The following is a 26,138-nucleotide window of genomic DNA, read 5'->3' on the forward strand; positions in this document are numbered from 1 at the left end:
GCCTCAAGATTAAACGCTTCTTATCTCATCATAATGCACCTTTTAAGGAATTTAGAACTTGCCGATGCTCAGCCCTACTCAGACCAACGGATCTAGACAAAGACAAGCCGACTCCAGCTCATGAAAGCAAGAGTGCGTCTAGCGGGTCTGGGATGTTTGCTATTATCAGTCATTTGTTACAAGTATCAGGGTGTCACATGAAGTATTTGACAATTCTGTCCCAGTTCTACTTGAAAAGGAGAGGGGTCCAAAAATGCTGGCATAGTTTCAACTCTATTCCTCAGACTGCTGTTAGATTTTGGTGGGAAAGTCACACACAGGCATGTAGGTGACATGTAAGGGATTAATGTAAAAAGCCAACACAACTACAATGTCAGCAAAGTAATTTAGTAACTACGCTGACAAGATGGTTTTCTATCCATACCTTCATATTAGACCAACACCTGTTATTGATGTCATTATCTCAAAATGCATTTAAGTATCAAGTTTGCTCATGTAGACAGAGTAGATGATTCAAATAATGAGAATGTAGAACAAACACAAATTATGAGAATGTAGAATAAATTTGCTGTTGCTGTCATGAAATTCAGCAAGCTACATATTTTCATATATTAAACTCCACTCACCTACACAAGTCCCGACATAATCTGCTCTAACATTATTTAACTTATATATTAATGTAACATTAACCTTAATATTTAACATTATTTACACAAACTCCTGAGGAAGAGAAACAAGAATTGTCTGTAACATCTAAACACCCACAGTGTTCAACCCTCTATACTAAGTAAATACTACTACCTGCTAGCCGTAGAAGACATTTCCATCATTTTGGAAGAGGGATGAAAATGACAGAATACTTCTCTCCCTAGGGGTATTCCAAGGCACAGGCAGATGATGGTTTCACTAGTTTCAGGTAAGATTCCTCAGGGAGTGCCTTTACACCAGTCTTGAAGAACAATGTCCCTAGATAAGGAATCATTAATTTGTTACCTAATAGCATAAAATTTTCAGTTTAAATCATGTTGCGTGTTAACATTCAGAGCAGGGCAAAATTGACAAAAGATACTGATAGACATGAAGTGTCCTGAAAATTGCTGCTGAAATGACCCAGTTTTATTATATGAATCTGCAGAACGGGCATAGAAACATGGTATCCATCATCTAGAGAAGTTGCTTGTGAACTCTGTTCAGGTCTTTGATATACTGTAAATTACAGCTATTCATAGCTCCTTACAGTGTTACAGTGTTTTACAACCACACCCCACACTATAACTCGGTATTGATACTCAGGTGCTTCCTACCACCCCTGGTTCAGGGCACATCTGGGGTTTCAGACCAGAAGCGCATCACAAGAACACTGCAAGAAATCATGACAAAATGGTCAAAAAGAAGCATGTCTCAGTCAAAATTAAATTGCTGGCATCATTCAGTAAGATGTATGTTAAAAGATACCATTAAAAAAACATCCAATAGCCTTCCAGAATTTATGGAAAATTATACTAAAATTATATTGTGAAATAATAAGCATTAGCTAGAATGTTGTTTTATTTCTGCAAAAATATGCATAAGACAAGCCTCTCCTTTCAACAAAGCTCTCTAACAGTTTTAGATCGTATTCTTAATAAAGCCAATGCTTAATTTCAACCAGTTTATTACTATAGTGGCATTACCTACTCATATAGAAGAAAATAAAATACAGTATTTTACCTCAACATGGATTAAAACAAGGACTGTGTTAGGTCAGGTAAGATGCATTCCAGTGTTCAGCAGTGTTAGACCAAAAAAAAAAAAAACTTTTTCCAAACTGCCTGGAAACACACATATCAGAACTGTATTCAACGTAATCACACACAAATATCAACATATAAAAAACTAGAACTACCTTAAAAATTTTGCTACAATGTTTGAATAATATATTTGGGCTCATATATTGACAATAAGGACAAAGTTTAAAAAATCTAAAAAAATCATACTCATGGCAGCAAATACAAACATATGCTTAGCATATAAATAATTCTTACTGAGCTATAAATCACTAATGAAATGAATATGGCTAATTACAGTCAGAATGATGATAGGAGATTGCAGACAAGTTAATGTGCCACATTTACTCTTGGATGCAAATGTGCAGCAGACATTCAAGAACAAGAACAAGCACTGAATGGCAGGTCAGACACTATTTTTTTCTTTTAGAAAGAGTTATAAATTCAGCTGAGAAATACTTATAAAAAGGTAAGAATTCAACTGAACAGAACTTTGGACAGTAACTGAAGCAGAGGATATGATCTAATCAATTCCACGTATTTTGTTGCATTTTGCCCCAAATTTTTTTTTAGTAAAATGTCTTAATTCTAGATACCTAAAAACATACAATGAGCTTACCTGGAATGAGCAGGATTCTCTTCCTGTGCAAAATAATCAGCATTAAAAATGAAAAGGACAATTAAAACAAAGGCAAGGAAACACTATTTGGACTTTCTCACAGTAATGCACCATCTTAGGTAATGACACATTACACATATATGGTATAATACTATGTTATACATAACTGTTACCTTTCCAATACACAAAAAAAACCCCAAAACCCTTACTGTTTTTTAAGAACTCATTCTCACAAACATAGATTTCAGATATGAAAGGAATGAATAATTCTCCTCAACACAATATCCAGCAAGAAACATTGTCACCAGGAGGAAAACGAGCAACAAATTCAAATTTGGAAAATTACAATTGCTTAAATACAACAGAACATGCAGGGCTGACCAGGAAATACATTCAAATGTGAAAGTTACTGGCAACAAAAACCAGAAGAAATGCAATGTTTCATTTATCAATTTTAAAAAATGAACACAATCTATTACAGTATTTTGAATTACAGCCACAAAAATAAGTTAGAAACACACACAAAAGAATTATGTACTACTAAGAGTCTCTGAGAGGTCTGTATGTGCATGGAACACAAGCAAAATGAGATTGTTTTGTCTTTTTGAGGAAAAATAAAACAATAGTTGCTAAAACATTGTAATAAAAAACCAAAAGTGTTACACTGTAGAAGTTTAATCTAGAACATGAACCTACCCTTTACTGAAACAAATAAAAAGGGAGGTTTTCTTAAAGTTTGTCTAAAGCAATGAAGTTGAACAAAACTATACAATTATCTGAATTCTTTGAGAAAATACATTTTTGGGGACTTATGGATTGTTTAGAAATACAATGTTGAAAGAAGTTTGTCTTACTTTATTAGACTCAAGTTTTTTAAACACTGATCTATTTTGCCTTGAAGATAGTCCTAAGTTTATCATTATTTGACCATTTACAATGTATCCCAGAGATTCTCAAATAAAACTACCAAATATCCAAGTATTCAATAAATACTAGTATACCCAATATATGTCTAGAAATAAAAATCACATAATTCAAGTTATTGCAAATAAATAGCTAGCTATAACTTCTATAACTTTATAAATATTTAAACAAAATTCTGCTAAGTATAGGTTAGCCTCCTAAATATACAACTAAACTAACAAAACAATTGTCTAAAAGTCAGAAAATAGTTCAGAAAGACAAGTTTATTTTTGGGAAGTTACACTCCTACAGCATTTGCTTTTAGGGCTAACTCAAAGCACATTATCCAGTACCTCCCAAAACTCTGTGCTAGCTATTCCTCTTTGGTTAGTTAATGAGTAATAGACTTAAAGCTACTTAAAAAAAAAATAAAAATCCAAATACAAAAGTATCTCAGTGAGAAAATGTGCATATGGTCCCCGATGCAAAGGTTACAGAAATCAGTCAGCCCTCCTCAAATCCTTTCTGTTCTCATAAAACACATGCTACCTCCCCTTGTCCAGAGTCACACCTCAGAGAAGAGCCTTTCCTCTCTCTGAGGAAACACAGCGGAAAATTCTAATTCATTCTTCCTTTTCAGCAACAAGTCTGTGACGAGATCTATCCTTCTGCTGGAAAACAGAATTGGTCTGTCAAGTGAAAGCATGGAAGTCATTGATTTACAGACAGGAGTTACTGTTCCTTAGTACAGCAGACAGTTTTCCAAAGCTGCATGGCATCCTATTCCAAAGCAAAGAGCACATATGCCTGGTGCTTCCTTTAAACATCCTGGCAAATATTGACAGCTGCACCTGAAATATTAAAACCAGGCTACATGTCCCAGAGTTCCAGCCACGTGGTAATTATTTGGCTTTTTTGGTCCCTTCCTGTACAACTGGATTTAAAGTGTTCTCAACCTGCTTTTTATGTTTTTTGGAGACTTTTCTTAAGAAAGTAACCAATTGTATCACTTGAACACTCCCACTACTGTGTTTTACAAAATCAAAAGTATTACTGTGTAGGGCCAAACTCCAGTTGAGAGATCACTCCCAACACCTCCCACCTCATTTCAGAGCTGTGCAGGTCCCATTCTGTACTTGGCATCGCTGTGAGCCGCTGCTCTATGCACAGGCCTTACCTCAGGCTGCACTGCAGGGGGAAATGGCTAAATGTGACTTGTCAAAGATTGTGCCACATTGAATGTTATACGTAAAAGATTTAATATTAACATAGAATGCCCATTTAGATAGTTGATCGCCAAGTAGCAAAGCTACTGCAATTACAACATGCTGGGACAGATTCACAGTTCACAAAGCTTAGCAAGCCCTAGGCAGAGCTCTGATATTTCTTTAATGTCTTGCTCTGATAAGACAAACAAACACAATGTTGATAAAACATGTAATTGCCAACAGAAGAAAGAAACTATTTTTACTTGACTGACATAAGTGGAATTCTTCCTTTCCCATTTACAATACTTCACTATGAAATCTCAGAGCACTCCTACAGAATCTCCTTGTCAATCAGATGAGGTACTTCGGTAAACATTTTAAAACACATTTCTATTACACATTTTCTTTAGAACAAGACAGATGTGAGAAACAGCATGGAGGGGGTGGTGGCATGGAGGGAAGAAAGGAATGAAGCCATTTTTACCACTTGCCATTTTACTGGTAAGGGACTTCTAAAATGCTTTTATATGAATGCACCATCACAGGTGTCACACGAGTCACCCAACATTAACATCCATTGTGAACCTGAAAACCAATGATTTTTAAGACAGATTTTTTTTGTTTATTAGTTTTAGATTTTTTTAGTGTTTCTAACTATATGCAAATTCTTCAAGTGAAGTGTTCATAACAGTCTAATTGATCTAATTGCAGCAAGGTTTCTTTGTGAAGGTTTTTTTCTTTTGTTTTAAACAGAATAACAGCATGCTTTTAGATTTACCTATTGCACAATTAATTGCTTTTTAATTGTATTTCCTATTAAAGTAATTCCACTACTAGAACAAATAGGTCCAGAGAACCCACTTTGGTCTGTTGGCTCAAGGACTCTCAGAACAAAATAATAATAATTTAAAAAACCCCACCAAAACTCTAATTAAGCCATTACATAGAAATATACAGAAAAAGCCTGGAAGAGTTCATGAGAAAACAACACTTGTTTAAAAAACACCTCTGTAATAAAGTACAGTACACTATACAGATGCCACACCATAATATCTCCAGATGGAGCTGTTACAGACAATGATAATGCCTTTAAAATGCCTATTATGAGCTCTTTGTTTTTTGAAATAATGGTTTAAAAAAATCTTCAGAGGCTATTTAAAGCACAAAAACTACTTTTAAGTTTCTACTAAAAAGTTGATTTATAATCAGTAAAAAAAAATAAAGAATAAACATCACATCTGAGCAAGCACCCATCACAACCCTACTGCTGCTCCCAGATTAGTGTGGTAACCTCCAGCCTGTGTTCCCAGAGTTATTCCATCTGCTCCAACACTACAGGCTGATGAAGGCTGGAGTATTCCTCCCTTTGCACTTCAGTGAGAATGTTAACATTCTTACAACAGTTTTACAGAAGCAACAGAATTATAATATTATTTAATAACAGATTTCTGTTATTAAATCAGCCTTCTAAAAATATAAAAATATTTGATATTGTGAAAGTGTCTTTCAATCATACTTCAATTTTCAGTTTTAATAAGGAGTACCTAATTAGAACCATCACTTTAGAACTATGACTTTCTGCTCATTTCACGTAAATAGACAAACAGTTAAAAACATATTTACTAAGATTAAATAGAATTGAATAGCAAAAACATACAATCTGACAATGTTGTCGTGTGCTCTTTCAAAGAGTGCATAGGACACATTTCTGCAGCAGTCAATACAGTAATTCTTTTGATGCAATCTCAGTCAAAGCTGTAAACATTCCTAATTGTAGTTTCTTGAAACTTTTGGTTCCTTTCAAGTTTTTATTAGCAAGTTGCACTGGGCATTCCCCGACATTTCCCCCCCCTTCAGTTGCAGACAGCATCACCCTCCACCTGTAACCCCTCTGGCTGTTCAGAACTACTCTTCAGCATTTCTTCAATAAATTCAGGGCAGTCATCCTTCCCTTGCAGTGCACAGTGACACTTCCCACATGCCAGTGCTAGCAAGGCCCCCAGTGCATGATCTCGAGAAGCAGGTTGATGAGGAAGTCTGCTATGCCTTAATGGGATTTCCTGCAGGTTTGGGATCATAACCGTATAGAAAAGTAGCTGCTATTACAAGGATGGCTCCGAGGAAAAAGACACTGAATAGAATAGGGATGAAAAAAAAAAGTTTTAGTTGATGCAAATTTATTTATGCAATACAAAAGAAAGGACATTTTTCCATGAGGAAAACAGATAAATTAAATTTGTCTAATGGATGAAGAGCAAAATAATTTGTATGTATATATTTTAGAGGGATGCAGAAAGTTGTTGAGGTAAGAAACTTGTAACTACAAATTAATGTAGCATTATACTAACATATTCTGAAAATTAAAATTACACTTGCATGGAACAATTTCCAAAAGCAATCAGATCAATCCTTTTTTTCTTAAACTTTTACCTAAAGAATGTATGCAAAAATGGAAGCAGGAGCTGGAGAAAAGCAGCTCCTGTGGTTACCCACCCATTCTTATACTACATACATCACGTTGTTGGAGCTGTGTTTGCTTTCAAGTCCAAAGCTTATGTCAAAACAAATTACTGCTGCCCAAGAACCAGTTTGCAAGTCAATATAGTCTAATTTTTGTCAGATCCAGAAAGATTTGTCTCATGAAAACACAACAGAGGCATCTTTTTTTATTGTGACATTTTGGTCTTTCAAGACTTCGTTTTGATTAAAAGTCTGGTACAAAATAACCAAAGCCAGCAGACAATCAGTACGCATTTTAGAAAACAATCTCCTCAGAGACATGACAACATCAACAATTTCATGTTCTGAACCAAATGCTAAAAAAACTGTGGCATATGACATGATAATCCTTCAGAGAATACATTTAGCCTATTTTGGGACATGGACCCTTGCAACACATTCAAGCATTTAAGTACTTTACATCTATTACCCCTATCAAAACTGTTGATGTGACAGTAACAATTACACAGCTCCAGTTCAAATGCATTGTTAGCATAAGCAAGGTACTAAAGATTAAGTTTGATTAACTCAAGTTAGTCAGGTCTTATTAAATGGGATCACTTCAAGTTCTACATACTGCTACTTGGCTGTATGTAATTTTCAACATGTTTGCAGAAGCTGTTAAGTTACTTATTAATTTTCCATTTGAGCACACAGAAATACTTAAAACACTTTGTACATTTGTTTTAATGGGACAAATATAATCTACTTATAATTTAAAAGTTCAATGTCTTCCACTTCTTAAGCCTAAACAGCTATTCCATTTCTTTTTTTGAATGTTTAAGCTCTGATAATAGAGAATCACAGAATGGGTAGGGATAGAAGGGACCACAGTATTGCAAATATATATTTTTAGATAAAAAGATGTTTCTTTGTACCAGATACAAAAGTCATAAATATTATTAAAAATATTTTTATGTTATGAGTACTTGTAGTATACGCAAAGAGTGTTGGTCAGTCATAAGTAAAATCCTATTCCTACACCTGGAAGTGGGATTATTAATTCTACACTCCATACAGGAACATGCACTGCCAAGACAAACAGTGCTCTCAACCCACCCTTGTACAAAACCTGTGGCACACAGAGCCACCACAGTCTGATCCCCAAAGCATCAGGACACTGTATGGGGCCTAAAAGAACGGAGCAAGCACTTCTTTTTCTTTCTCGGCTGTTCTTACTACTAAACGAGGCATTGCCTTTAGAAACAGCTCTGCCTTTGGGCTTCTGGGTGCCCTTGGGCAACTCAGTGCTGCAGCGTCACTTCCATGAGTGCGTGACTCCAGTCACCTGTGTCAGAGCCTGTGGTGCAGAGCGATGTCCCCGTGCCGCCCCGCAGCGCGGGACCCGGAGCGGCGGCAGCCCCTGGCGCAGGGTGCGGTGCCCGCGCGGGGCCGCAGGGGGCGCGGCCGGGCCGAAGAGCGGCCCCGGGCAGCGGCTGCAGCCGCAGGGAGCGCGGCCGCCGCGGGACCCCGAGCCAGCGGCTCCTCACCCCCCCGAAAAACTCCCTGTTAGGCACGGGATGAGGCTAAACTTTAGTGTGCAAGCTGGACCTAGACATTTCGAAAGTGTGGCTTGGATGTGATTTGGTTTTTATTTATTTTCGCAGTTATATCTGGCAAGCAGTAAGTTTTCAACTATTTTTTTTTAGTATACGTGGAAAATAATTCTTACCTTGTAGGGACAAAATCTTGCAGCCAGAAATAGGAGATCAATGTTGACAGTATAATGGAGAGAGAAGTTGCAAATCCCTTTAAAATGTTGTCCGCATACTTTATAACAGCAGCAATCACCAGCCCTCCAAGTGCCTGGAAAAATAGCAAGGTTTGGATTCACAAACTGATAATTTGACTGAGAGCATCTGCTTTAACACCATGCACCTACTTTAGGAAATGCTTTTGTCTGTGTGGAGAAGCAATACATTTATTTTATATTAGGAATACGTACTGTTGAAAATAATAAATATTGGAGGAGTAGTTCTTTCCCCATTAAAGAAATTGTTGATCACATTACTACCATTAAATGAGTGGAAATGCTCATACTGTACATTTTTAGCCACATGAGGAAGGTCATATAGAGCGATAATTTTAAATATCACTAAATAAATAATGCTTACATGCTTTTAATTTGCATAATTGCTTACAATTGCTTTTAATTTGCAATTACATACTTGCTATATATTTTCCAGATTTTCAATTAGAGTATGATAATAATGATAGATCAGACTTTCAGCTGTAGAATTCTCAGCACCTTCAAAAACACCCATTAGCTTCCCCAGTTATTTATAGAAGAGAAAATCCCTGAGTGCCTTCACAGAAACATGCAACACAAGGTCTCACCTGTAGAACAACCACCACCCAAGTAAGTTTATTGTATCCTTGAAAAAATCCATTCTTTGACAGTTGCTCTCCATCATAAATGTAAACACCCATCAGTCCAAATATGCTACCAAAAAATCCTGAAAGTACAAGATTGGTTTAAAAGCTTTAGGTGAAAAACATGCAAATGGGTTCCTCATCCTTAAAGGCTGCTCATGTAATTCTGATTTTAAAATTGGACTGTCACTTGCAATATCATCACATCCAGATGCAATCAGTTTGCTGTTCTCTTTTAAAAGCTATTCTCCACACTTGAAACAAGTTTTGATTGTTTCTATTACGGTATCCTTATATACTTATTTTCCCTTGCTTTCTACTGGAATGGAGTGATTTTTGTTTATGGCATATAGCAAAATTCACTTAAATGCTATTTCAGTTTTCCTGAAACTAGTCATGACTGAAGGCTGGAGTCACCCTATAACCTGTAGAGAAAAACAGGGAAAACACTCAGTGGAAAAGAAGGTCTCCGGCACAGCAGGAGCAGCAATTAGCAGTTTGCCAATTCAGACAAGGATCTTTGAAATGGGATTCTCCTGAGCCAGTCTCAAACACAATGAATTTTTACTAGTAGAGACTTATTGTCAAAAGCTGAATCTGAGGTGAGACTGTGGTTTTTAATTTGGTGAGTCCAGTGTTCTTCTATCAAATGGGAAGCTTTTCCTAATTCCTCAAGCAGGTAAGCATGTAAGCAGCTACTCTGTGACTGATGTCTGCTCTAGTCCTGAGCAGGAAAGGGGCAACATCTTTTTCTATTCCTTCTCTGTAAAAAGGTGATTTTCATCACATTTCTGTGCATCTGAAAAAGCCAGAATTGTTTTGAACAAAATAACACCTTCTGTTTGACAAGAAATAATTATTTTTGTAGGCAGATTGAAAAATGTAGTTATCATTCAGATTAAACCATTTGTAAACTTGTATTTTCCAACTGATCTGTTAAGATAAAGAAATACAATAAGCTATTCATACATCCTTATTACGGTATTGATGTGCATTAAAAACTGATTTTTAAAACAATTCTGATTTATTTCCCAATTATTTTCTACGGTTTTAATAATTCTCTATGGATATGAAAATGAAAACCTGGTTGGACATACAGGTTTTTTGTTTGTGTTTTAAGAAAACTCTTTTTCAGACCTCTTGCTTACGAATGTCTGGCTCCTGAATAATACAATGTCTGAAGTGGGTGACTACCTTGCACTTGCAGAAAGAAGACACCAATGTATTTCTGAAAACACGATTTCACATTTTACATATTTTATGAAAGCTGTACTGTAAAAGCTGTGTTTATTTTTATATGTATTTAATATGTATTGTTTAACTTTATTTATGTATTTAAATAGTTTCTAAAAACTTAATGAAATATGACAGCATTATTTTTGAACTGAGAACAACCTCAATAATAAACACATTCTACTGAATCTCCTACTGAGGTATATTAAGCTCACTAGAAAGTAAATACAAAACTCAGGTGATCTGATTCTCACTATAATCAGGCATTTATGTCTTCATATATCACTGTCCTAGTCATTCATAACCTTGAAGAGTCAGCATTCAGCACAGTCTGTTCTGATCTCCCTGTTTCACAAAGAATTACTGAAATATTCAATATATGACCAGGCCAACTATCAAACTAAGTGTACATGCTTCTGTGTGCTGTAGAAAAATATGAACAATATTTGAGATTATTGATTTTTCAACAATTATGAATTCTTACTTGCATTTATTTCAGATACCTGTTGCCCATGTAGCATGGAAACTGAGAGTAATAATAATAATCAGCTTTCCTTGGCCATGGATTTTATATTTCAGCTCCACCCAGAATACCAAATCTTACCTCAAATCCTGGACCAATCCCCAGGTAGCAACACTTCTCTGCCCCCAGAATTCCTTAACATAATGTTTCCTGTTGTATTCCCTACACTCTGTTCAGGAAACTTAGTTTGAATAGACACTGTTTCCATAAATACAATCCGACAGTAAGGAGAAGTTTTGATTCCTTCCACTATACTCAGTTACAAAACACTTATGGTCATGTAAAAATATTTTAATGTATTCAAAATTAACCTCTGCTTTTTTAACTGAAACCACTTAAAATTAAAATACAGTAGTAGGAAAATAAAGGAAAAAAAAGATGGCTTATTGACCAACTAACTAACTACAAAAGAAGCCACACCATCTCCTGTTCTTACAGTACTGCACTACATTCTGCCAGACTCACCACACAGCTCTGATCCACTAAATCATCTCATGACAACTTTACACTGTGGATTTGATCCCTAGTCCATCCTAAGGCACTGGGAAGGCCAAATTCTGCTCAGTGCACTCATTCAAATATGCCATAAATAGTTTTTGCCTGCAGGTCAAGACTAGAGTGGTTAATATATGTTAACATGGGTGATGTTAATATAATGTGATGCACACTGATAGGTGCACAGTAGGTACAGCTATACAAATAGTTAAGATGAACTGGTCTTTTGCATATGCCTCTCCTCAGTGATTATGCACACAAAAGAAACTGACCTTTGGTATTGAAATAACAGTAATTAATTACTTCCACTTTGTTCACAAACAAAGCAGAATTTATAGTTTGCACTTTTAATACAAAAAGCTGCCTACCCCGGCACAAGAGAAAAAAAATACATTAATTTTAAAACATCTCAAAACACTGACTTGGAAATATATTTTGGTTTAATATTCCTATATTCTCTAAATAATAGTAAAAAAAATTCAATTGACAGTTTCTGCACAAATGTACAGATACTCTACTAACGAAGTAAATCAAGAACTAGACTGAAATTAGAAAGCAACTGCTATAATTCCCCCTAGCAGAATTTGACTTTTGGTTTTAAAACAACATATATGCAGCATACTAAAATGTTGGTAGTATTTTTTATTTATATATTTATTTTGCACAATTGTCTTAATGCTTCAGAATGCAATATCTCTAACAGGTGATTAAAATTAAACTTACCAAGCTGAATGTTTCTGATCCACACAGACTGCTTAGTTTCCTTTAAAATTTTCTCAAAATAAACTCCAGCAAATCCACTAGAAAAGCACGCTATGAGAACTGCAATCAGGCCTACAAACTGTGATCCTGCTGAGTGCTCCTTAGCAGGTGTTGCTTGAGAGTCTGAAGGCCACTGGATGTAAAAACAATTACACAAAATTCAATGATGAAATCAAGTCATGAGCATCTACAAAATGCAAATTTGTTTTCCACTAACGGTAACAGTTGGTACATACACACACTCACATACTTGTAAAGTTTTGTATTTTGCACCATAAACACTTTTAAAGAACTGCAAAACTACAATTATTTTCCTATGCATTTGTAAGGAGTAAAATTGTGCCTGAACTGGGAGAATACTCATCAATTTAAACAGCCGCAGCATTTATATTTTATAAGCAAGAACTGTTTTTGAATCCCAGTGTGACTTATCATGGTCATTCTCTGACACCAACTTGTGCCACCCAACAGTTGTTTACCTTACAAATATAAGTACAGTTAGAAAACTACTTACACCAGCTGTCTTTAAGGTAGGATGAAATGTCTATTTCATGTGCCCCTCTTTGGCGATTGTGCAGACCAGTTAAATCTTGCAATGTGTCTAAGGCTAACTGAATAAAATGCAATGCCATGGACAAAAACTTTCTGAGAAGTCTGTTAAATACTGTCAGAGTATTTTGTTCTCTTTTTTCATTACTGAATTTAATTACCCTATCTTCTCCCAAATCCTTAAATTTTAAAATAAAGATTTCCAGGTATACTAAAATCTGCTAAAAATTCTTAGAACTCTTATCCTATGATCCTACCCTCTGAAAACTATGAACACTGATACCTGCACTATTGAGAACTGAGGCCAATTTAGGCTTTTGAAATTAGTCCAAGGTAAATTTGCCATGCTGAATCCGTATGACAAAGTGAACACAGCCTGTACTGGCAGAGAACATCTCTGAATTCCTAATGCCTGAAGAAATGCGCTAATAAAAATTGCTATCATTATTACTTGCAGGTTGCTCCAGAAGCCCTGTCACATTCTATAGTAGAGCACTGGGTTGCAAAAGAGGTGTTATCTTCTGCCTTTGAACCATTTCTGGTGTCCTCCAGACCTGGCCAGTTGTGATTCGTAGCTCCTGACTATACTCTGGTGCTCGTGTGCAGCTGGTAGAATCAGAAAGCTGGATAATCAGTATAGAAATCCATGTTTCTTGAATAAACACATTAAAACTCCACAAAACACCTGCTAATATTTACCTGCACAAATGCCACTCCTGTCATCAATATTACTAGTGACAGCCACTGGTATACGCCCAGTTTCTTGCTCAACATGGACACAGAAAACAATGCTGTGGTGAGAATTTTCAGTTGATATGTAACCTAGAAAAACCAGGAACAGTTACTACTACAATGCCACAATTCAAGGGCGCTTTTTTTGAAACTTACAGAGAATTCCAAATATGCAATACCTGGTATGTGGCTGCATCTAGGTTTGACAATGCTACATATAGCAAGTTGTTCTGAAGAGTGTAAATTCCTGAAGGAATAGCGAGTTTAAGGGTTTCCATGGGTTTGTTAAGGATTTCATCACGTAGCACTCTGTTCAGAGTTCGTAAATTGCATTCTACCCAAAGAAACAGTAAAAAAAAAAAAAGATATTCACTAAAAGGAATGGAGTAGAAAAAAGAGAAACAGCAATGTTCTGTTCTTAAACTGTAGCCCCTTTTTATAGCTATCACTACACCAAGACCTGAAAATACCATCTATGTTTGTTTCACTTTCACAGGCCTTGTACATGTGAAATATGGCTGCAAGTGTCTTCCTGCAGCCTGGAATATCAGAATGAAAAAAAGTATTCAAAATACTTTGAGTTAAACTTATTGAAATTGCCTCAATAATTTAAGATAATGTATCAAAGACTACCACCTAAAAAGTGCATATTTAGAATCCTACAGTCATCAATATTTATACATAGACTGACATTTTTAAGCTGTTGAAAATCAGACAGAAACCAGACAAATTCAGTTTTAAATATATAAAATAAGAACTGGAGTAAATGTGAATATAGTTTTCTTTTTTTTTGGCTTAAAATTATGATTCTTCCTGTAACAATGAAATTACTTCTTCCCTTCTGCGTCTGCTGTTTATCACAGGTTTCTAAATTATCATTCATGCTTTGGACACACTTAAAGCATTTCATTTTTTCCTACTTCTACATACAGATTTCTTAAAATGCCTGAGCAAACACAAACTTTGAGATGTTAGCATAAAATTCATTCCTGCCCTCCTCAGTATCCATTCTCTTAAGCAAATATGCAGTATGATTATTGTCTTTCCAAGACTATTTCTTACACAAGGAGAAGGGAAATGCTTTGTTGTATGCCTGTACTCACATGGCTGCTTTGCAGTTGCCACTACAATACAGCATATTGATTAGGAAAATTACTTGGTGCAAAATTTGACACATACTGCTGTCTTTGTAGACTAATAGAACACAGGCCAAAATCTTCAGAAGTTCAGCAATAACTACTGCAGTAGAGGATAAGTAACGAGGTCCTTCTTCTTTCAGTGTCCGAGAATAGCGCATGGTCAACACTAAACTTGTGGTCTGAAAAACCAGGATGCCCAAGGAAAGGTACTTTAAATGGGCAGACATTTCTTGACCTTTTCCTTTCTGAAACAGAAAAAAAGAAACAAACTCAAAGGTAATATTGCAGATATTGGGAATCGCTGATTTCTTTATGTAGGTGAAAGCTCAGAAGGTAGTTTCAAGGTGAAGGTGTTTTCTGCTAGGGTACAGCAGAATGCCCAGTACTCCTGCTGCAGTGAGCTGTTCCCAGACTGAAGAGATCCTCCCACTCCTCCACCTCTCCCAAGGCTGTCAGGTTGCAGTCTCTGCCTTGCCAGGTGGCACCGTGCCAGCAAAAGAAGGGTAAGGGTTGGGCTGCTTTAAATGAGAATGAGAGGTATGCCTGGCAATGAAGGGAAAGGAGAGTTGTGGGAAAGCAGAGTTGGAGAGGAAGACATGGGAAGGAGAAGCTTTGGGGAGGCAGCCCTAAACCTCTACTGCTGATTATCCTGCCCAGAAAACAATTCATTGAATATAGATGACTAGGTGATTTCCCAGGCTGCACTGACAAACTTCATATTAATACAGCTGTACCATCCTCATCCCTACCAGGAACTTCCACCAAGTGGATACAGTTTTCTTTGCAATTTGTTACCAGTTTAAAGGATTAACTAATTGCAGAAGAGTAACAGAGACAGTAATTTTCATTTTGCAAGCACAGTATATGACAAGGAGATTTAAAAAATCCTTGCTGCTACTCAGACTATCACATAATTTTTGCTATGCTTCATATAAAGAACTTTCATACACAGAAACTATTGTTTTCTATAAAAGCTTATCTTCTACTCCCTTCATTACCCACTTATTCAAAAACAGCCATTTTTTATAATGCCAAAGTTAAATCAGAACAATAACCAGAAGTTTACAACTATGTTTACAAGCAAAAGAAGAGTAACAAGCCAAGACAATGCATGTGGTTAATTTCAGAAGTCAAGACACAGCCCACTTGCTGGGTGCATATGGCAGAGCTGTCCTTGTGTTTTACACCTGCAGGCACACAACTTCTGACTCATTAACTACACAGCTCTGTCCACACTGCTCAAGGATGTGCTGCTACCTCTAAGTATTTGTGGCTAGAACTAAAGCAGTTTCTTGCCAACTGCATTCCTCTAGCTCAAGATGCATTTCATTGCTGGTTTTGTAGACATTTGGCGAACTACATTCTTCAAATATTTCTGATTTGTCCTTATCTTGTCTCTAAACATTTATAGTTTCTCTCCAGTCAAATATTCAAAGTCAAATTATTACCTATATGACAGTGACACTTAAAAGACATTGCAGTAACCTGCAAACAGGAGAGAATTATCAACAGCCACAAAGTTATGAAGTACACACTTGTATTTTATTGTGTGTGTATATGAAGTACACAAATCATGCATTTGTAAAAGCACACTGGCAAATAAGGAAGAAAAAAATTCCAGGATGCAGAAATACACAAGGTTTCATTAAGGAATCTTAATAGGATATACTTTTGTATGAACTATAATCTCATTTAACTTCTGAAGAAACAAACACTAAAGATGCAACTGGAGCAATATGAATCAGACAGAAATATAAACCATGAACAAGAAGAAAGCTGCAGACAATACTCAAGATTTGCTATTTTCCACTGGTTCTGGTGAAATAATCCATTACATGAGGGTGTTAACTGTGGAATTATGCACCCTAAACAACAAAACTGAGATGATATGTTAGTTGAAGAACAATAGCTTTGATGAATAACTTTGCTACAGCTGAGAACAAGTAGGAGAAAAAGAACAGTTCCTGCAAAGTGATGAAGAAGTGACAAGCACATTCAGAGACCATGCTTTCTGGAGAAGTACCAGCCACGCAAAGACAGAGGGAAAAAAGGTAAAGGAAAGAAAACCCTACTGAGAGAAGAATACTGAATGTCACTAAAAGGCTTGCCTATGATACTAGAGAAAACTGACATTTATGTGAGCCTACTTGAACAAACAATTTCTTTCACTGTTCCCATTTACCTCATTTTTTAGTATTCAGACCTGAAAAACTGGAAATAAAAAGCAACATATTGTTAAGACAAAAACCACTAAATTTTATGAAAGCACACCTACAGATAAATAAGTCCTTAGAACTTTAAGTTGTAGGTTTTAAAACTTGTTTTGGGGTTTTTTATTTGTTTGTTTGTTTTTAGTTTTCAAAATGCTCCTGAACAAAATACATATTATGGGAACACACATATCTGTCCTGACTCGGACCCAAATTTCTGCATTCTGTCAGCCTGTGAAATGACAAAGGGTTTTACAAATGTCAAAAATCATCAGGTATCAAAACTGTAACCTTCCAAACAGGCAATAATATTAAAAATAATGTTCACATTAATTTTTTTTATAAAATACAACCACCTATTTAGGAAGCAGCTTAAAACGTAATTTTAAAAGTAAATCACTAGTATGGTAGGGAGCAAGTATCAAAGCAATCAGCATGAAAATAAACCAACAAGCACAACACTTTGATAAGCCCATAAACAAAGCCATAAAGAATCCATACCACATCATTATCTTTAACTTCTGTCTTCTCTTCCACAGAAATCATAATAGAAAAAGGGAACTTTCCCCAAACAACGTGTCTCAAAAAGGCACCAGTAGCAGGAAATATTTCCTGTTAATGCAAGGAAGTCACTAATGCATTTCAGAGTTCCAGAAGTGCACACAGAATGGAACCTAAGTGTTCAGCATGATAGCTGAAATAAGGGTATTTTTTAAAAGTTGTCCTGTCAGTGGTCAACAAGACAGGCTTGTAGACAGCAAGTGTGTGAAGTTTCATGCTGTACTTACAAGGTGGTTCACCAAGCAGGAACTAGAGTTCTGAAATGTACACATGCCAATGATATAACCACTCTCTCCTAAGCACACAGAACACCTCATCAGGTCTCCTGGTCTCTTCTCTTTTAAAGAACCTGTTTATTAGCTCACAGACCTCTTTTGCAAACTGGGAACAATCCACAAAAGGAGCAAGATAGTGAACTTTAGTTGGGCTGTCTTCAACTGCAGTCATACAGCACCTTTAGATTTAGAGGTGACTATCAGAGGTGTAAGAGCTCACTTGTAGCCATGAGCTCCTGCTATCCTCACAGCAACAGCCTGTGCAGTCACAGAACAAATGAACTATTGCTTCCAGTAACAGTCCACACCTGGATTGTCATAAACCAACAATGATATTGAAGTTCTCACTGCATTTCCTGTACAGATTTACAACTTGGGTTTCTTACTGGGCTTTGGATGCACTGCTTGGTACTCTGCAGGATGCATCTGTTTGAAAACTCAGATTTAGATTTGCTAATTCAAAGACTGGAAGTCGAGTGGTGACATGAACTCTGACTTTTGAACTGCACCTTACACCGGGCCGTGCTAAGGACCTGCAGTTCCCTGACTATGATACCAAATAACTCGCCTCAGGGACTGGGCTCGTCACTCTTGTTTTAACTCCTATTTTAGTCTATTTTTTAAACATAGACTAACTCTTCTGTTAGCCTATGCTAAAAAAAACCCAGTTCCTTCTGCGTCATTTCTTCGGTGTGCCATGGACACACCCTGCAGCCACAAGGAAGGCAGCCCTATAAAGGAGCCAATACTCAGGAAGCCAAGGTGGGATTTACAGCCACATAACATTTGGATTCAGTACACACAGCTGCATAAAATTTGGATTCTTTGTGAAGAGCTGTTCTCCTTGAAAGTAAAAAGGAGAAGGACCCTGGAAAGGTTTTCAGAACACAAATCAAAGCAAAGCAATCTATACAGGAAGTAATACTTTCAGCTCAAAGTACCATACTGTCCAAAGTCTGAAGAATAACTCTTCAAAAGAAGCAGATTTTTTTTAAAGTGAAAAATCACATATTTTCAGCTCATAATATTAATTAAAAAATGAATACATTTCTGACTTGCAGATTTTCATCTCCCTTTGCAATACCTGCAACCTAGGCTAAAACTTAATATTTTACATTTTATTTTTACTTCATCCCTACACTTTCCCTCCTCAAATACTGGTAAATTTACAGACGAAACTAGGCCATAATCAATTTGACTTAATGAACAGCATACCAAAACTCCTTGATACTAATCAGTGTTTACTACAGAGCAATAAGATTATGGGACTTTTCCTAACCTTAAGATTTTGTCTTTTAAGATCTGATGGTATAAACTTCTGAAGCTTATAAGTATCTACTGTTGCAAAATCCTATGCAAAATTAAGGATTAGTCTATTAACTGATTCTATTCTTAACTTTGTAGAAGGACTCAAAATCAGAATTACAGGGAGTATCAGAGAAACCTATAGGAAAAACTCCAAGCACCCAACATTATCTGAAGAAGTAGATTAAAGACAAGAAAAAAAATAACAGTAAATTCCAGCAAGTCTCACAACAAAAAAGTAAGTAAAATTCACAAAAGATTTGACAAAAATAACCTCTATTGGCAACTAGTTCTTTACTCCTCCATACTCTGTCACAAGTTTAATTAAAAAAAAAAGGAAAATTAACTAAGAAGTATCATGCTCCAAATCTTAACAGTGATGTCATTACGTGAATTAAATTCCTTCCAGCCTAGCTGTGAAATGTTTTCATTGCTGACAGTTTTTTAGAGTAAAAAAGCCAAGTTATAGGAGTTATTTTTCCTAGGTCTTATTCCATTTTATGACTAATCAGTTTAACATTGCTCAACCAACAAAAGGCATTTGTGTATCAGTTAAAATGCAAAGCCCAACACAGAAGTAGACAACCAGCCTCTCAAAACTGCCAAAGACAAAGTTTAAATTTTCTGTGCTACTACACCAAATTCTCCATATGGGATCCGCTGGAAAATAAACACTGATTGAGCCTGCCTCTGTGTCATTCCAGTGGTACATGTATGGGCACACTTCCTGAGCACCTGCTTTGAAGTCAGGATAAGAGATTAAAGAAACAGGATGGTGTTCTCATATTTCTCCAGTGAAATATGAACCTAGTGCTGACGCCACAGCTATACAAATACAATAAGCTGTCAACAAAGGAAAAGCCCAACTGGAAGGTGGAGTAAGAGATAACTCACAGAACCTAAAGAACCTATCTTTATAAAACTTCTTTCTATGCTTTACTTACTTTCTACACACATTGCCCTCTTCCCTGTGCTGGATAACACACAAGTAACATGCCATTTTCTGCAACACAACTACATTCCTCAGAGAAAGTTCTATTCCATAATTTATTTTTTTTTTGAGTGAATATAGCTTTGTATTTCTCACAGGTGGTACATAATACAACATATACTTCAAGTATATAAATAAATGGAAAGAAGGAACCTCATGAAGTTCAGCAAGGCTAAGTGCAAGGGCCTGGGCGTGGGCTGGGCTAGTTCAGGAACGGGCTGCCCAGAGAACTGGAGAAACTCCATTACTGTAAGTGAGTGCTCAAGGCCAGGTTGGATGGGCTTGAGCAACCTGGTCTATGGAAGGTGTCCCTGCTCAGGGCAGGGAGTCAGAAACAAATGATCTTTAAGGTCCCTTCCCAAACCATTCTGTAATGTTATGACAATTATCCCACATGGTACAGAGGGTGCATAGGCCTCTCCAAATCCAGTTAAGTGCTACTGAACTGTGTTCTGAAGTAGATTTTACAGACACACAAATAATTTAACTGCCATATTTGGACTGCTAAAATTTTACAATGCATTTCTTTCTCCCCTCACCACCACAAGAGGAAATCTGTCGTGTCACTGTAACTGTAGTAATGCATGTCCTAAATATTTTGTATTTCTCACTTTAAAATGGCACTACTATGTTTTCCATTTTCCTCATACTGCTAACAGGTTTCTTATTTGTTCCCTCCCATAAGCTGTCTACAACTGTCAGCTGTTCCTCCCCAAATACCTGGCACTTTGCAACTAAATCACTGCAAATAACTTCATAATTTTAAAACTTACCTTGCTCTTTCTTTTGTTTTCCAGTTTGTTACTCATTTTTCTTGCTGGAGGCATTATAAAGTGCACTAAGTACACTATGAAAAAAAACAAAACTGTGCTTCTCTTGGAGTTTGTACAATTCTTCAGAAATGTGGTAAAAAGCAAATCCTCTAGCAAAGTCTGTTGCTTACTCTTTGAGCAGAAACTGAGGAACAAGATTTTTTTTTCATATGAAAGATTCCTTCAGGCAGTATTTCCAATTTCTCAACTTACGTTAAAAAAATTTAAGTAGTGAAAAGAACTAAAAGCATAACTCCATTCAAATGGTATTTTAAAGACAATGTGATCAAGTAGAACACAGTAGATCACTGGAGGACCTTGCTCCTGCAACGTCATCTTGCTCCCTAGGCACAACCGTATCTCATGCGCTGGTTTTGGCTGGGGTAGAGTTCATTTTCTGCACAGCAGCTGGCAGGGATTTGGGATTTGTGCTGAAAAGTGCTGATAACACAGGGACATTTTCACTATTGTTGATCAGCAACTACACTTTTCTGCCTTCCACCCCACCAGTGAGGAGGCTGGGAAGGCATAAGAAGTTGGGAGGAGCACAGCCAGGAAAGCTGACCTCAAGAGACCACAGGGATATATCCCAGACCAGATGGAGTCATGCTCAGTACATTAAGCTGGGAGAAGAAAGGAGGGACGAGGTTCAGAATATGGTGTTTGTCTTCCTATGTCACTGTTCCACATGATGGAGCCCTGCTTTCCTGGAGATGGCTGAACACCTGCCTTCCCATGGAATGTGGTAAAAGAATTCTTTGGTTTGCTTTGCTTGCATGTGCAGCTTTTGCTTTACCTACTAAACTGTCTGCGTCTCAACTCTCAGGTTTTCTCACTTTTATCTTTCTAATTGTCTGCCCCAGACTAGCAGGGGGAGTGAGCAAGTGTCTGTGTGGTACTTAGTTGCCAGCTGGGGTCAAACCACAACTCTTGGCCATTTTAAAACCATGCAGATGGTTTTCAAAACTGGCAAGTGCACCTAGGTTCAGAGCAGTTACTCATTAAATGGTAACTGTTAAAGATCAACCAACAATTTCTTCTCAACTTTGCTCCAAAACCTTGGCTTCAGCCAAAGATAGTGGAGGCTGTATCAGTGATTCACTGGCCATATATATCACTCAACCAGGAAATTCCAACACTGCCAAGTTTAACAAAAGGAATGCAATTCCATATTAACTATTAACTAAAGTCTCATTTCAGAGAATGCTATAAATTCCTTGGGACTCAGGCAAGGTTTTCTTACATGACAGAGAACTGAGCAGAAAGGGAACGTGGGTGAGTTGTTTTATGAGCTCCCAAAGGTTTTGCGTTTGTTTCTTTCTTTTGTGGGAAAAAAAATAGCATTCTAATCTATGTATCAGGCAGGAAGAGTAAAGCATTGTGAATCTTAAAATGTGGGATCTGTGGCTAAGTGCTCTTTAAGCCCACTACCCTTAGCCTTTACACCAAACCTAAGAATCCAGAAATTGTATTTTTTTGACTGATGAAAATTTGGTTTGATGAATATTATACAAATCACATACGGAGTATAAATATTCTGCGTTCTGGAAATTCAGGCCCTCATTGAGCTAAATGTTAACACCAGCATTTTTTGTAAGATGAAGACTTCAACTCTGCCCAGTAGTGCAATAGTTTTATATTGACTTAACAGTCATTAAGCCAAACTCTGCCTGCCTGCACAGAAATTTGATACAAGCTGCCTGAACTGCATCTCGTTTTCACACAGTACATACACTGTGCTCATTATATAGATCACAGTACAGATAGATCCCAGCAGCCACACTCAGCCTCTGCAAGCAAGGAGCCATTCAGTTCTCGGTTTCAGTTCAAATGCCCACCCCTCCTGAAGCACACAGGATTGCAACGCCATGAACCAAAGGACTGCTGGAATGCAGTTCCTGCAGATGTATAAGCCAATGAAGGAGCTTGATTTAAGGTGCTGAAAGACTGAACATTGAATCTAGCTGGGGTTCAGCTGCAGCTTACACTTATGCTATTTATGAATTACAAATCAAATCTGGGTGCTCAAGGCAACACAGTGTGTCAAACACCTCAGTCAAGGTGACCTACTTGGAGTAGAATAACACAAACTAGATCCTCCAGGGAAAATCAATCTGTAAGCACTGCAGCATGCTAGTAATTACAAATAAAATGAGACAACTGAACTGCACTGAAGAGATATAAATGTAAGACAAAGTTCAGAAATCCAGTGGCAAAATCCTGAACTCCTAACCCAGAACCATCTGACTCTATCATGCCAGATCCTGAGAAGTACAATGTTAACAATCTCTCCTCCCCTCTAGAGACATCCTCCTTTGATGTGATCCAGCTGTGCAGCCTCCTGAGTTTCAGAACAAGCACGCAGCCTGCACAAGCAGCTTGAATACGGTGAGAACTGAAGTAACCAGTGAAGAATAAGCACAGGCAGCAAGCAATTCAAGAACAGTATGGGAGGAATAACTGTGTCTAGCTAGCCTGTCCCAAAGATAAGTATGTGTTGTGCTCCCTTAACACTGCCAAATCCAGAACTGGTTTAAGGGGACATGTGACTTGAATTCCACAGGTACTTGGCACAGATGATTCCCACCTTTTTCTCGTTGTTGCAAACAACAGCATCACTCGAATAAGGAATGAGGCTGTGTAGGCAGCCTGTAGGATTGTTGGAGGCAGAGTTACTCCTAACAATACATTGCTCTAAAGAAAGCAAATTCATACTTATTATTCATACTAGAACCAGTCTTTCCCCAAATTAGTATTTTTGCTACACATACTACTTCTACCAACCAGAACATCATGCATCCCAAACCAATGGATACTTATCGTCCAGAACTGTGATTTTCAACCACACGTTTTTCTCACAATGCCAAACAATGTACAAGAGAACAATGAACTACAGTTTCCAAAGGCAGAGATTATTGTAAATCACTTTTTCCGAAACTGTCACCTCACTTGCACTCACCCTGCAGCCTGTAGCTCAACTCAGTGAGCACAATGGTAAGTCAAGTGCAGTGCCTATGGAGAGAGGCAACCCCACAGATTTTGAGAAATGCAGTCCATCACCTAATGTTAATTCCAAGACTCACTTTGTCATTCTGCACATATGGTCTTTAAAAAGCAAAGGCTGTCTTAGATCCCAATCCTCCTATGCAGAGACCACCATGAAAAATAAAACTTCCCACTCAGGTGGTTCTCACTCAGCTTTAGAAAGGTTTGTTGCATCCGTTCTTTATGTCCCAAATAACACACCCCTCTTTTGCTCAAAGCTGTGTCAGTCTTCTTCACTCAATCACTACCTTAAAATATTTTATCTGGAATCCAAGTATTCCTCCCTCTGGTTTAAAACATAGTTTATAGGATTTAATAAAACGAAACAACTTCAGGTACCTTCTGATATTTGTCTTTTATCTTTAAGTTTATTCCATAATACGCATTATTACATTTGTTATCTCTCTGTCCTCTGAGTTTCTGCTTAATCCGTAAGTGCTGTACCACTAGAGCGTTTCTCATTTCAAAAACTTGGTATAGAATTATGATAACCATGCAAATACTTGTAAAATGTGCATTTCTGTGAACTACACATGCAGCACCACATCACACATAGTGAGCATCTCCTCAGCAGAGCACCAGCAAGGGAGTCACAACCTCAGCAGCACTGACACAGCTCTGGGCAGATCCGTGTCCCTTCCCAACTTCACACTCAGCCGCTTCCCCACCACAACTTCAACTTCACCCTCTCCTCCCTCTTGCCCAAGCGGCTCCATTTGCACACATTTCTCTCGGTGTCTCTTCAATCCCACCCTTTCCCTCCCCAGCCTGCTCCCACAGCCCTGCTTCCCGCCCCATCCACTACCCCCAAACGTCTCCCTCCCGGGCCTCCCTCAGGCTCGCCCCTCACGCACAGCCCCGCACCGCTCCGCGCGGGGCGGCCCCGCCCGGGCTCCGCTCCCACCTGCGCGCCCGCCCGGCGGCCCCGCTCGCCGCTCACCGCCGGCCCAGCTCGGCTCGCTCCGGCTCCCGGTGCTTCCGGGAGCCGCGGTCCCGTCCCGCAAAGGCTCCGGCTGCAGCCGAGCCCCGCCCGCTCCGTTCCCAGGGCCGCGGCTGCAGCAAGAGCCGGGAGCGGCCGGGCGGGCGCGGGGCCGGGGCAGGGCCCGGCCGTGTGAGGGGCAGCGGCGCGGGGCACGGGCGGCGCCCGGAGCCGGCAGTCCCTGCGGCGCGGGGAGCGGCACGGGCCGTGACCCGCCCAAACCGTGAGCCACCGACACGAGCGTTTTGTATGAAACCCACCACAAATTTATTAGAGAAGGGTAGGGCTGGTTCGAATTAAGGTACGGACCTCTCAAACAGAACATTACTGTGTTGTCCGGAGAAACAAATTGTCCACCGAATTTTGGAGATCGTACATAGGCATTTGTGTTTCAATTGCAGGTTGATTTGCCGATGGTTGGCAAAGGGTAGTGCTGCACATCAAAACCGGGTGAAATCCTGCCCCGCGGAAGCTGGTAGAACTTGAATGGAAACCTCTCCCAGCAATTACAATGGTAAACCGTGACAGGAAAGCACGCTACTAGTGATGGTAATTTTGATAGCAGGCACATGTTCAATAACACGTTCATTAGAAGAATGCTTTCGGTGAATGCGCTTTGTTAACACCAAACAGAAGGTGGCTCTGAGAGCTCCAGAAGTGTTTGCTGCAAGGTGTGGAACTGCTTCTGAACTCAAAAACGGGCCCTGGTATTTCAGCGGGCACACTGATGTACCTGCTTGAAGATGCACTCATGAAATTAACCTTTCAGATACATGAGGTATCACAGGTTAAACTAAACACTTGAAAAAAGGAGCCAAGATGGTATTAGTTTTATGAATTTAATTATTTTTCTATTCCTTCCAAGAAAAAAAGGCTTTCTTTTTCAGCAGATTTTAGTTTATCAGCCTAATCTGGGGTATATGTGCCTCATATGCTACTCTACAGAACTCTAGGTATTTGCAGTTGGTTTGAATGGAGTTCATAATGTCTTTGCTCTGATCTGTTAATTTTTTCTAATGAATAAACTTTAAATAACCCGAAAAATTCAGTCTGTGGAGTTTTTTTTTTTTTTTTGGGTTTTTTTTTTTTTTTTTTTTGGCTTTTTTTTTTTCTTTGCAATCCCCATACTGAATTTGCATTTGATTACAAAAGATTAAAA

The 26,138-nt window shown here is 38.0% G+C and overlaps 1 protein-coding gene across 3 annotated transcripts; it reads right to left on the minus strand.

The window, feature by feature from the left end:
* Positions 1–1,083: 1,083 nt before the first annotated feature.
* On the minus strand, positions 1,084–24,985 carry SLC35A3 (solute carrier family 35 member A3). Of its 3 annotated transcripts, XR_005956461.1 has the most exons (9): positions 24,905–24,985; positions 14,842–15,046; positions 13,842–13,996; positions 13,630–13,752; positions 12,343–12,514; positions 9,333–9,451; positions 8,668–8,801; positions 1,711–6,627; positions 1,084–1,360 (listed from the first exon to the last, which is right to left on the minus strand). XR_005956461.1 is itself a non-coding variant. In XM_041483449.1 (8 exons), exons 2-8 carry the CDS (start codon positions 15,026–15,028, stop codon positions 6,537–6,539), a joined length of 981 nt encoding a protein of 326 aa, XP_041339383.1. In that variant the 5' UTR covers positions 15,029–15,046; positions 24,905–24,985; the 3' UTR covers positions 1,084–6,536. The 3 variants fall into 3 exon arrangements, 2 of the variants coding, with proteins under 2 accessions (XP_041339383.1, XP_041339384.1); XM_041483449.1 differs by having other exon boundaries at positions 1,084–6,627; XM_041483450.1 differs by having other exon boundaries at positions 1,084–6,627; positions 24,941–24,961.
* Between the last annotated feature and the right edge of the window lie 1,153 nt (positions 24,986–26,138).

The sequence above is a fragment of the Pyrgilauda ruficollis genome, unplaced genomic scaffold (assembly GCF_017590135.1).
Source record: "Pyrgilauda ruficollis isolate IOZ18807 unplaced genomic scaffold, ASM1759013v1 scaffold6, whole genome shotgun sequence".
Classification (NCBI taxonomy): domain Eukaryota; kingdom Metazoa; phylum Chordata; class Aves; order Passeriformes; family Passeridae; genus Pyrgilauda; species Pyrgilauda ruficollis.